The 13,922-nt window shown below is 35.0% G+C and overlaps 1 protein-coding gene and 1 pseudogene across 2 annotated transcripts; both read right to left on the reverse strand.

Annotated features, from left to right (window-relative positions):
• Positions 1 to 3,784: 3,784 nt before the first annotated feature.
• Positions 3,785 to 9,242, reverse strand: LOC140887804 (coiled-coil domain-containing protein SCD2-like). Of its 2 annotated transcripts, none has more exons than XM_073295294.1 (18): positions 9,048 to 9,242; positions 8,437 to 8,738; positions 7,874 to 8,286; positions 7,474 to 7,546; positions 7,331 to 7,372; positions 7,132 to 7,194; positions 6,899 to 6,948; positions 6,804 to 6,831; positions 6,661 to 6,735; positions 6,235 to 6,345; positions 6,085 to 6,145; positions 5,714 to 5,827; positions 5,149 to 5,270; positions 4,975 to 5,044; positions 4,807 to 4,854; positions 4,680 to 4,720; positions 4,466 to 4,592; positions 3,785 to 4,006 (listed from the first exon to the last, which is right to left on the reverse strand). In XM_073295294.1, exons 2-18 carry the CDS (start codon positions 8,662 to 8,664, stop codon positions 3,888 to 3,890), a joined length of 1,785 nt encoding a protein of 594 aa, XP_073151395.1. In that variant the 5' UTR covers positions 8,665 to 8,738; positions 9,048 to 9,242; the 3' UTR covers positions 3,785 to 3,887. The 2 variants fall into 2 exon arrangements, with proteins under 2 accessions (XP_073151395.1, XP_073151396.1); XM_073295295.1 differs by lacking the exon at positions 9,048 to 9,242 and adding an exon at positions 8,904 to 8,939.
• A 473-nt stretch (positions 9,243 to 9,715) lies between these two features.
• Positions 9,716 to 13,473, reverse strand: LOC140887548 (ethylene receptor 1-like; annotated as a pseudogene).
• Positions 13,474 to 13,922: the final 449 nt, after the last annotated feature.

Raw genomic sequence — 13,922 nt, forward strand, 5'->3', positions numbered from 1 at the left:
TAATCGAATTAGAAATCGTCGATGTGTTTTAACACCCGCCTCACGTTAATACACGTAAATTAATTAATGTATGTGGGCACGCGCGACATATTATATCTTATTTCTAAAAGGGAGTAACACTCCTGTGAGACGGTCTCATCCGTGAGACGGGTCAACCCTACCTATATTTATAATAATAAATAATATTTTTGGCATAAATTGTAATATCTTTTAATGGATAACCCATACAATAGATCCGTCTCATAAAAATGACCCTTGAAACCGTCTCATAGGAGTTTTTGCCTTTAAAAGGACGTTAAATATTTTTAGGAGTCAAGATAACTTGGCTTAAAAGAATATTTCAGACATAATTCAAAAATTGTGACTTTTAAAAATAATTGGATAACTCAAAAAATTATGAATTTTAAAAATTATGACTTTTAAAAATAAATTTTAACATATTTTAAATATTAATTTTTGAATCCAAACAAAATATTTTTAAAAAAAATTATTAAAAATACTTTTTTGTTGGTTAGCTTCACCGATAATTTCATCATACTTTTACGGGCACCACCTCAATGATGTATTTAAGGGTAAAAATTTATCAATATTTATGAGATTCACTAAAAAAAATAGTAGATCCACATTTAGTGATAAATTTCGACCATTAAAATCTACATCGAATCAATGTCTGTATAGGTAGGAATTTGATTTCGTTTCGCCAATAGAAGGCAATTTTAACAAGGCCACAGAATGATTCGATCTATTCTAATCAATTTTAAACACGAGTCCCCTAATTTATATTTTTTTCCATTTCCCACTGCTGGGTACAAATATGACATTGAAAAATCATAACGTAGAGTCGGATGTTTGTTGACGTTTGGCATTCCAATGAAAAAGAACTAAACGTGGAAAGATCAAAAGTGCAAATAAGCATAGTAATTAGATGAAAAATTAATCGAAAATATGATATAAATATAAATTCGTGCAAATTATAATATGACCAAAAATGTATCTAGAAAACAAAATGCTGAAGGTATTAAAAAAAATTTCCAATGGAAAAGAACTAAACGTGGAAAGAGTGAAAGACACTGCAAATAAGCGTAGTAATTAGATGACAAATTAATCGAAAACATGGTAAAAATATAAACTCGTGCTGACCAAAAATATGTCTAAAAAACAAAAGGTTGGAAGGCTTTATCATGTTTTTTTTCAAAAAAAAAATAGATGCCACGTATTATCAATATATGAGATCGTGCCATAATTTTATTACTGATCACAATTCATTGGTCGTATTCTAACTTTTCTAAGCAAGATAATGGGACAATTTCTAAATATATCCCTGTATCTTTTTCATTTTCCGTATTATATCTCTTTCACTTTTTATTTTCCAAATATATCCCCGATTCATTAAAAAGTTTCTTGAATTTGTTCTTAAAACTAAATAATGCACATTCTACCCTTTATTTTCCTATTTAAAATTTAAAGGTTTAATCCCATCATGCTTCCGTCAGTAAATTAAAGCAGAATACCTCTTTGACCACACTGTTGTCGGGTTATGTCCACCGGGTTTTACAGGTTGTTCCTCACAACCAAACTACGCGATCGCAACCGATGGTTCCTGACACAGACTCCTTCAGCAGCAGCTAGCACAGCCCTATTTCGTTTCCTACCTTAGAGCGTATAGTAAAAGCTTAATTTTTTAAATAAAATAACATGATAGAGAAGAGCTTCGAAAATTTATTCAAACAACATATTATTACATAAATCAACCTCCTTTAAAGAGGAGGAGATAACTTGTTTAGCTACTCATAGTAGCCTTAATGTTAATTATAATTGTTAGAATAAGGGTATTATAGGCAATTTTTAGTTTGAGGGACATATTAATAAGGGACATAATTAGGAACGAATAAAGTGTTAGTATATTTTTGGAAAAGTTAGGAAAGACGTATTTGGATTTTATTCCCAAGATAACATAAAATTTTGGTCCACTATTTTTTTTAAAAAAAATTTGGAAATTTGTTTGTTGTGTTAACTTTGATTTTTGGGCTTTCATTCCTATTTCATCATAATATTGATATGAGTGATGTAACACTGAAATAATGATATGATATTGAAATATATTGATGTTATATCTAAAATTGCTGACTTGTTCAATTCGAAATCAGCAATTGCATTCATATGTACGACACATTAAAATAAAAATAAAAAATAACTATAACAATGCTATATGTCTTAAATATAAATGTATCTTTTATTTTTCACTTATCTCAATATATTATGTATATATAATTTCTATAATTGGTATTATTTTCTCAATTATTTTACCATTTTATCTCTAATCTCTATCAATAAGGAGTAACACGCAATAATAAGTAATACTTTTGATATAAAATGTAATAGTTTTTAATTGATAACCCATATAAGAGACTCGTCTAAAAAAATGATCTTTGAGACCGTCTTATAGGAGTTTTTGCCATCAATAAATACTTCCAACAATATTTTTAACCTATTAAAACACTGATTGAATAAAATGATACTTTATTATATTATACTCTGTATTTCTACCTTACTCTCAATCGCAATTACAGTTGATAAAATTTCAGTTAAATTGATCAAATCACTTAAATTAGAAGTTTGGCTATTTGGTACTTCACGTGTTTAAAAGAAAAAAACAAAACAAAAAAATCAGTTTATGGGTTTGCTTCCGATTATTTTTAGAACACCAACAAAATCGAACAGGCTATATATTTTCTTAAAATCTACATAGCTTAGATTTTTTCTATTATCTTTTTATGTTGACCTATTTTTATATTTAGTGGTTATGATTTTGAAAATATATATCCGATTTTTATGATTAATTTATAAGAAAAAGTGTAATATTCAACAAATATACAGTTGATGTATCTTTTTTTCTTTTATATATAAAAAATGGATTTATTTGAAATTTGATGATATTTGTTGAAATTCCAATTTAATTGGGTTTTCATAATTGGAGTCGGTTGGAAGATGAACCGACAAATTGCATCACAAACTAGTTAAATCACAAATGTCATCATACACGTAATGGAAATGAATCAGAATCAATCAATCTAAAGCTAAAATGGGACAAAAAGGGTCTCAGTTGAATGTCGAATTCAACAATTTTCCCAATTTTAAATCGTGACCATACATAAGTATTATTATTATAAAGTCACAATTGTTAAATCGAATCAAGTATGTGGTGTGGCAAAGTTGAAAATGGGAATTAGCATGAAAATCTCTTGTTCATACTGCCCGGGGCAGATTTCCTTTGGGGGCAAGCCACATTAAATTTCCGTAATTTCTCCCCACCCCCATCGTGGACTTTCATTTTAAGAAATAATATTGATATATCAGTGCTAGAATCAATTTGTTTGAATACAAATATTTTGTATACCCAAAAAAAAAAAGAAAATAAATTATGATGATGATTGTTTTTAAAAAAGCTTTTTTGGGATATCTTCTATCAGAATACGAGAATTAAAAAAATTCAGAAATAAAAAAGTCTGGCTTTTTGGACTTCTACGTCTAAATGCACATTGCTCCCTTTAAAATGTTGAAAACTTTTATTTTTCACCAATCTCATATGAGTGTTTTTGTGAAGGGTGATGTTACATGTACACGGAGGGTTATACGTTGGGTTACACGTTGCACTTGAAATTACATAAATATCCTTAATTTATTTTGAAAAGAATTTTTTCAAATAAAATTGAGGGATAATTTTGTAATTTCATGTGCAGTGTGTAATTCAATGTAATTTTTAGACACGTTTGGACTTCAAATATGGTATTAGGTCTCTTGGTTCATACATGTCAGTTCAATATAAAATAATCTTAGGACATTTTGATGTAATACTCGCAAGGAAAAATAAATGCAGATCTTAGCTTCTAAGAATCGATTCCCAGAAGAGTTTTTTTGGTTGAATCTGGATCGATTATTCTACGAGATTCTTCCCACAACTTGGTCTCGATCCCCAGCTTCCTTAGCTCCATCAAACCACGCTCGACTGTTATATAGAAAGAAAGAAATAGGTTATGTTATCTGCGAGTTGTAATGAAACATGATGTAACATATCATGTTCCCGGCCTGAAGAGGTTTCACACAACTTGGATTGATACATGGCATGCACAGCACATTGTTCATCTGATTTTTAACCTCGTATTCATTAAAATGACGTGGGGAGGTTTCACAAACCACCATGCAATGTTGATTAATTCGGGATTTGGTCTAATATTCATATCAATCACTGCAAAGTTGACAAAAGAATCGGGGAAACGGAAAAATGTGACATGAAAACTTGGGATGACACAGTACCCGCGGCCATAGTCACCGAGAAATACAGAAGCGTTCTCCACAAACAATCATGAAAAGGGAGTTCGACGAGAGCCATAAAACAAATTGAAGTTATGTCATAGGGAAAACAAACATTGCACTACATCTGAGAGATTGAAAGGGAGCATAATACCATCCACCGCATCATGCGAATCAGGTGTCACGTTATCTTGATTGATCCAGAACTGCAGCCTTTCTTCAGCAATGTCGGGTTCCAATCCATGATTTTTCGCTCTTCTCCAAAAATATGTCAACCAAGCCTGAAAACATAGGGGGCTTTAGTACTACTTGTGATAATTTTAAAAATATGATTCCAACTCTTTTCCCTTCAGTAGTGTGACAAATACCTGCTTTAGAAGAACGTCTTCATACTCCTCTTCACTCAATTCTGAAACAAAGGATACGGATGTGTGAATAACAGAATACATAAATGCGAACAATATATTGTTGAAAATATCTTGTACATAAACTTACCAAATGTTTCTGTAAAATTCTGACCTTCAATTGGTAGATTAATTTCATCTACGTTAGCAAAAAGGACAATCAAAAAATTGACTTTAGAACAGACAAAGTTCTACTAGAATAACTGGTGATAAAAAAAAAACAATAGAATGCAATTTATAAGAGGAAAATCCTTTTAACCTGTTGAATCAGATTTTGCTATACTGGGGCGACGGTTTTGGGCCATCAATATGGTTACTGCCTCCTCTACCTTCAAAAATAATTACACAAACTTCATCTTACTCGAGTCTAAATAAAATAATTAAGATTTCAGTTTTGGTTTTCCAATAAACATATCAATGTGGAAACACAGACCTTAAGTGTGTTCAGTTCCCTGAGACCCTTGTCAACTAAAAGCATGCTTTCAACGTCGGCTTTTGTCGAGATATCATCCAGGTGGAGTAGGACTTTCTCCCTTTCTTCTAGATCATTGTTTACTGCGAAACAAGAGGTAAATAAAGTCATGGAAGATCGGTATAAGAAATTTGATGGGATTATATAGATAAATAGTGTTGTGATAATTAAAATATTTTGGAATCATATTGAAAAAATAATTAAGTAAATCTCAACCAAAGAATGAAAAATAGTTAGCAGAAATGATTTGTAAAATGAAAGCCTGGCATCATATCTAGACTTTGATGATGGTCTTGTCAGTATTTCACTCATCATCTGATGACGTTGAGTAAAATCCATGGATATAGGATGATTGTAGGATTCATTGTAGCGTTATATAGGCCAATCAACCAACTGCGACCCTTGTTTATCTGGCCTGCTTGGGACCGGCAAAGGTGAATAAATTTTCCACAGACCAAGTTTTGGTATGTGATTTCATTTGCATTTATTGAGTACTAAAGTGGATCTCACTACTTAGGGAGCTTACTTGATGCGTTTTCATCTGTTGCCTTCTGACCTGCAGCCAGTATCATTTCGACTGGACGAGATGCAACAGATGACCAATATTTGTATCTTGCCCCAGCAATCTCAGAGTAGATACCTGCAATGCATAGAAAAATAGAACAAACTTTCTTTTTTAGTTCTGTAACTATGGGCTGTAACATTTTTAATCTTCCCTGTATATGATTATCAATTTTATTCGCGTGGCTATTGGTTCTCCAAGGATCAAATTAATACTATGATTATTCCCAGGTGGGTGCGCAACTGCCGGCTCAACTCAAACCTGGTTGCCCCTGCTTGACAATGAAGAGAAACAAAGTATTTCTGATGAGAATGTTATGGATAAAAGAAAATTACCATGGCGAAGACATAAACTCCAGTACCGAGCAAGCCAACATCTTTTGAGAACAACCTCTTCCTAAAGTGAGGGACTGTCAATGACACAAGTATGAACAGAGAAAAGGGATCAAGAAAATATAGGTATGAAAAGTTTTTATTTGCTGATACCATTTCTTCTTGAGTCAATATCATTCTTTGTGCCATTATCCGAAGTGATTTGACTTCAGATTCAGCACTATTGAGCTGCTCCAAAGCTGATGTAGCTTCATTCCTTGCATTCTTGTTGAAAAAAAAAAAGAAAAAAAAAAAAAAGAAACAACTAATTCACATTCTGAATACCCCTTTAGACCTCTGTCAGTTATTAAATTTAAGGCTAATGAGACGCATGCCATAATCAAACACAAAGTTTGAAAGAGGTGAGCATGACAGACGTCCGGATATTATATTTGGTTAAATTGTACAACAGATCAAGTGCATGTCTGATTGTTGTTATATAGAGCAACGAAATCAATTATTGTCTACATAGTCCAAACCCATTGAAACATTGGCATCGGAACAAATGAAATAAAAGTTGGAGTTGAATATTCTAATAACCTCAGCTTCCATTCGGAGGGCGGCAATCTCCTCATCACTTCCACCATAGATCTGTGCTGAAACTTTAAGAGCGGCCTAACAAAGTTGATTCAAAGTGAATATGAAAACATGAGTCGCTAGATGATCATTCTCATTCTACATACCTCTCGTTTCTGAAGATCAGCTTCCTTCCTGCCACGGAACAGAATTTAAATCTGACATTCACTGTGTTTTGCAAGAGAGATTTAAAATAATTTACCTGCTCAGAAGGCGGGCTTCTAAAGATATGCCTCCTCCAAGAGATTCAATCTAGAACAAGACCAAGAGATATCACTAAACCCAAAGTTCAAAATCTCCTGAATTCAGAAATGTAGGCGATAGTATGATCAAGGTTTAAAAATGATGTAAAGGTTCTCACGTGCTATAAAGAAAAAAATGTAACATAAATTTGCAGCCTTAGGTCAAGGAGTTTGAATACACTTGCAGGGTTACCTGTTGCTCAAGCTGCATAGTTCTTACTTCGGACTCCTCACACCTTTTTTCTGCAATACGCAGCTGAATAGAAGAAGTGAATGTGAAATGCTAATTGATATGATATCACAAATTTGATCCAAATCCCACATGCGAGACGAGACTTGCCACACAAAATAAACAAATCATGAGTTATAAAGTTATTAGCTAGAAAAATAACCTTTTCCAATAAATTATCATTTTCTTCCTGGAGCACGTCAAGCTGCAATTTGATGTACCAATTGTCATTTGTAAGCAGGTTAAAAGAATATAAATGAAAGATCACAGAAACTGTCAAAATCACTCCAAAGTTCATAAATGTACCTCATCTTTCAAAGCAGCAGACTGTTGGTCGCTAGACTCTTTGTATTTGAAAGTTCCAAAGTCCAGAGATAACCTGGAATTTGAAGGATCGTGTATATATGGCATATATGAAAGTGGAACATCGAACCAAATCGACATCATAAGACAATGCAAGACTCTTGTTTTTCACTTACCTAAGGGGAGAAGAGTAAGTTACTACCATTTTCATTCATACAAAGTCGAACTCATTGATATTGAGGTATCAAAAATTGGATCATATGAAGTACAATTTTTAGAACCATAAAAAATAAGACGGTGAATGAAAAGAGGATCCAAGTCAAACATTTTTTGAATAAGATCAAATATTTTTTACAAATTATTCATCTATGTAATTTAAAAAAGATGCATAAAGTAAAAACACCTTTTATCCTTGATTCTATTTTGTTGCGTCTCTGCTAGAATTCCCGACACCACTGGCTTATGCGATATAGGTATGCTTGGTGGTACCATGGAAACAGTCTTGACCGCTACATTTCTACCGCCAGGTGACTCAAAACGAGCTGATGGAGGCTGATCATCCAAGCTAATATAAGAAGGTGATCTTCTAACAACAGTAGAACGAGCAGATGGTGCATTTAATTCTTCAGCATAGTCTTCTTTGGGTTGAGGGAAATGTCTAGTTATAGGATCTACCGGCTTGGAATTTGATGGTCGGAGAAGAGAGGCTGAGTGAGCTGATAAAGGCTGCTCTTCCACCGAACCAACAGTCGCAGATGGTCTAGGCACAAACGTCAAACGAGCAGATGGCGGTTGTACTACTGTGGTACGACCTGTCTAAAAAGCAATGTAAAAATGCTTTTAAACTTGATACAGATAGGAATTATTACTAGGTAACTCACGGTAACTAATGCTCAAGAGATGCAATATGATCAGTACTCTCTGAAGATATTTCATATGTGATATATGTATGTGCAAGCTTCTTACTGTTGGAGAACGATTTCTGGTTTTCTTTCCACCCGCAAGTCCGATGCCAACGGATGGAACAGCCGATTCAAAATCATACAAGTCATCCTCATCATCTTCGTCGTCCGCAGGTTGATGAGCCATGACCTGAGCAAGCCTTTGAGCTGCCACTTTGGTGTTCTGTGGTCTCCTCATATTTGCAACTCCGGCCGAACCCGAGCGTACATGGCGATGCAATGGGGACGTCATGTTGCCAAAAGCCCCCCCACTTGATGTACTAGAGACACTTTTGCCACAAATATAATGGTCTCACTGAATCATTTCTGCAAACAGAACAAATGCAAATCATAACACCAGCTTGCTCCAACTAATCTCAATATTTCGTCAGAATTTGAAGAGGGAATGTATAAATTCATCGAATTCGAGAATGCATAATAAAATTTAAAAACAGATCAGATAACAAATTGGATCAGCGAAATTATACAAACCAACAGTTGAATCTGGAAGCAAAATTAAAAAAGAATCTTAAAATTCCTTTATCAAAGCCACGAGAATGACATGTTCACGCAAAACGTCGGTGAATAATTACAACATTACATGTGATGCTAAATCACATGAAGGATTCATCATACCAGACGCGAGAAATTCAGCGATCAATACTCAATCAATTCACTAGATTGCCTTGTTATATTTTCGCTCTTCTATTTTTAGTAAATAAAAATAAAATAAAATAAATTCTCCATGCAAATGGGCCACCACTGTATTTGGATAATCGGGTCAAACTCAATTATAACAAACTTATTGTGTAAACCTTCTAATATTTTGGGTTTATATATTATTGTATTTTTTATTCAGCAATGTCGAGGATTTATATATGAATATAATTGGAAAAAGGGAAAAATAATCGTAGTAATTAGTAGAAATATGAGTATATATAGTTATAAGCATGCAGTTGATTTATAAGTTTGGTGGTGCAAGTTCAGCTCAAGCAAATCAAGGTATATAATTTGATTTTGAAAATAATTAAAATTTTCTCGTGTTTTGATTCACTTTTGCTTCTTGTTTCTGTCGATTTTGGTATGAGAGTTATACGGTTGATTAACTTGTGAATTAAATTAACTTTAAAACCTTTACCAACACGAGCCTGTCGCATAGGGTCGACTGGATCATCATGTTATACAAAGATAGGCAGGTTTACAAGCCTTGATTTATTTCGAGGTATTTTATGATCTAACATCGGTCAATCATTTTTTTAAAAAAAATGACCTCTTGTGGTATATTTCAAATACACTTGGGGAGGTTAATTTTTTTAAAAAAAAATGTTTGACTAGTCTATTTTCCCAAATATCCCCTGGATTTCCAGATGTTGCTCTAAAATTATCAAGACAGATGATTTCGACGCCAGTACTCGGGGGATTGAGAAATTTCATTACATCAAACCAAACTATGCTAGACTAAAAAGTAAGTTGAATCACCATATGGATGTGTTTTGATCAAATAACCCTCTGGGATTCGGCCAGAAATCCATGCTTTAAGAGCTCAAACAAAATGCTTCTGATCTTATCTATAGACACTGGTTTTACCACGACTCCATCCATACCCACCCGCAAGCAGTTCTCTTTGATGATTTTGTCTGTGTTTCCTGTGAGTGCTACAACAAGATGGCGATTGGATTGTTTCGCGAACTTTTCACGTATCCGTATAGCAACCTCAAAATGTTCAGTGATCGGCATGCTCACATCGAGGAACAACACCCTGTGTTCGTTCGTGACAACGTTGACACACTCGTCTCCCGAGCCAACAGCTAAAACATCACATCCCAGATGCAGTAGGAGGCCTTTGGTCACCATACGGCTGACACTGCATCACAAATTGTTCATCAATCTTGTGTATTGTATGTGGCAAGAATATTATTTATAATAGCCAAAGTTGCTGCCTACATCGAGCCTATAACTCACGTACAATTCAAATCCTTCCATTCAAACACAACCTAAACGATTATAAGTTATAATGTTTGATTTTTTTTATGATTTAATGAGGTGTATGAATTACGAACCAGTTATCATCCATTACCACGACTTTGAGCCCTTGTCGAGACCGTCACTTTCGATCCAAATTTGCCCTTCCATGAGATTTACAAACCTGATCATAAGTTCCAATGAAAAAAGTGCAAAAGTCATTCCAAAAAGGTTTTTAATTCAGAAGACAGAATCAGCTGGAACTTCATACCTCTTACAAATTGCAAGACCCAGTCCACTACCATCAGAATTTTTATTAGCTAGAGGTTGACTTTGCGCAAATTTCATGAAAAATTTCGAAATATCTTGGGGATTTATTCCAGAACCAGTATCTTTTACCTATAAAACATAAAGAATTCATATTGAAAGCTAGAAAGGAATAAAGGAAAAACCCAGTAAATAAAACAAGAGAGAACTAGAAACAGAATCAAACTTGTACATGCAAATAGAAGTGTTTATCACTAGGTATAGATAAAAAGTCAGGAGCTCGAGGATTTCTTAGCTCGTCTGGTTTTGCTTCAGAAGCAGAAATAGAGATGCCACCTTCTTTCGAGAAATTGACAGCATTACCAATGACGTTTAAAAGAACTTGCATCAGCCTTTTTTCATCCCCAATGGCGCACTCAGGCACATCTGGAGATAAATTCAATGTAAAATGTAACTTCTTCACTGATGCTACAGGTTTTATCAAGTTCAGGACCTATGATAAGAGGTGGGTGTCTCTGTTAGCAAGAAGCATGAAACAGAACGTAAGTCAAAACAAGCAAGGCAGTACGAGTACCTCTCTAAATAGTGCATGAGGGCTAAAACTTCCTAACTCAAGTTGAAGGCTACCATCTTCAAGCCTTGAAAGATCTAAGACATCATTGATAAGCGTAGCCAAAAGGTTACTGCTCTTAAGGATTGTCTCAACCATCAGACGTTGCTCGGGTGTGAGCTCAGTTTCTTGAAGCGAGGATGATAGAGCAATAATAGCATGCATGGGAGTTCTCATTTCATGATTCATTACAGCCAAGAAATCATTACGAGCTCCAACTGCCGTCTCTGCTTCTCTTCTTGCTAGATCAAGAGCAATATTCTGTTCCATAAGAAGATCTCTCGCCCTCGTAGACTCTTCCAGAATTGCAGCATGTGAAAGAGCAACAGCTACCTGTTGCAAGGATAATCAAACAGGAAAGAAATTCCAAGATATCATCATATAACTACATGATGAGGGGAGCATGGAAATGTTTGCATATGACTGGGGCATAGATATGACAAAATTAGAACCTGGTCCGCCACCACTTCAACAAGCTCCAGCTCGTGGACATGCCATTGTCTTGCACTATCTGAAGGTAGCATCAAAACCATCAAAGCATAGCGTTTTGTGGAAAGTTCTGGCCAATCGTGTATCTGGAAATTGGAAAGATGCAGTAGTGGGACACGAACAGCAACCACCTCACCAGGCAAGTATTTTCCAGCAGGTCGAAATCTAGCAATCGGAGAATTGGGAGAGATTTTCACAGCATGATCAGCGTTGAACACTTGATTGATCACAGGAAGTTGAATAGGTACAGTTAGTCCTACTGGGTTTTGGTAACGGAGAGTGTAGTTAAGTTGAAGCTCTAATCTTGTACGTGTCGGCATCCATAATCCACACTCTTCCAGAGCCAACGTTATTCCCAGCTCAACGAACGTGGTCGTCAGTATTGTATGCCTATGAAGAATGCTTCTTATTTCATGAGTTAGCATTCTAACATGTCTGCCAGTTTCTTCTTGAGTCCGAATCAATCCCATTTCTCTATCCAGCTCAACAGCCTTATTTTTCAAAAATAGCTCCCTAGTTTTGACACTCAATAAATCAGGGATGATATGCACCAGCGTCAGAGCTGTAGCACAGGACACTAAAGCCATCAACATTTTCGAAATGGTCATGACAATTGCCAAGGTTCTTGTATGAATGGTAAATGTCCATAAATTAATAAGGTGTGTCGCTCCACAAAGAACAATGAATGCACCAAACTGGACAAAAACCCATCTATATGGAAACACGGCAGATTTCTTAACAAAGTAGATCAATTCCAAAGGAATTGAAAAATATGCCAATGCAATGAATAAATCTGAAATGTACTGGTATTTCATCAACAATTCATCAGCAGGCCACAATGGCTCAACGCAGTTGCAGGTCTCCATGCTATATGAATGGCCTGATCCCCACATGCATGTTGTTTACATTCCTTCATTAATAAATAAAGATATGAATTCACAAAGTCTATCTGAGCCCTGAGTTATATAACAAAGAAGATTTGGCATCTAAAGAACAAAGATTCTGATTTGAATAGACCGAGTATCCAGATGCAACAACTGATCAAAGTATTAGAAAAGCCAAGGGAAAAAAAACCAAGAAATCTTGAGACGTTCCCATCAATAGTAACTGCACTCAGTTCAAAGCTTGCATTCGTCGTAGCTGTGAGGGAAGTCCACAGATGATTGGCTCTAAGAACATTATAGCTTGACATAATAAATAACTAGTGACAAATATTTATACTTATATGGCAACATCTTGTCTCCAATCAAAACTTTTAGTAAGCTTGAATAAAACCCAAAAACCTAACCCTCAAAACACAAAGTTTCATCAACACCCAACTAATCAACGGACAAATTGAAACATAAATAATATTCATTCTTCCCAAAGAAAAATCTTGAACAGAACCATCTAGAAAACGAGTAGTCGCAACATGGTCCAAAAGTGCGATCGCCAAAAAATTAAAAAAACAATCAAGAAAATAAAGCTCAAGAAACAAAAAGAAAAACAAAGAAATCGAACTACACTCCACAAAACATACCCGGCACTTCGATTTTTCTCTATAATCTAGCTGCACAAAGCTTCCGTCTGTCAAAAATAAATAAATAATAAATAAGACACGATATCGATGTGAAGAAATGGCTGCTTCATCATTTTCTTCAATAGCCTAAGGTTGGAGGGAAGGCGGAAATGTCCCGGTTCCATGTATTCATACAGAAAATCGTAAAACTACAGAGCTGTGACCGGATCCAGTAATTTTTTTAAGGGTGGAGCATCGGTACAGAATAAATTATTATATATATATATATATATATATACACACACGTGATGAATCATCACATAAAAAAGTTAAATATAGTAAATTTAATAATATTTTTATATTTTAAATTTTATTTACAATTTACCCTTACAACTAGATCTAGGCACGGTCCGGGTCCGGTCCCGATCTGGGTCGGACTCGTCGGGTCCGGATTGGCATTTAGCCAACCCTTAACCGGCCCGCCAATGGCCGGTTCCGGTCCGGGTCGGTGAACCGGCGGTTCCGGTCCGGGTCCGGTTAACCGCCGGTTCAGGGTCCGGGCTAACCGTGCCATTTTAAAAAATAATAATAATAATTGCAGCGCACCAGCGCTGCAATGTCAGCCTTCGAATGTAATTCGAAGGTTCAGAGCTTCGAAATTTAATTTTTTTTAAATTTTTAAACA

Source organism: Henckelia pumila, chromosome 3 (assembly GCF_033568475.1).
Source record: "Henckelia pumila isolate YLH828 chromosome 3, ASM3356847v2, whole genome shotgun sequence".
In the NCBI taxonomy this organism is placed as follows: domain Eukaryota; kingdom Viridiplantae; phylum Streptophyta; class Magnoliopsida; order Lamiales; family Gesneriaceae; genus Henckelia; species Henckelia pumila.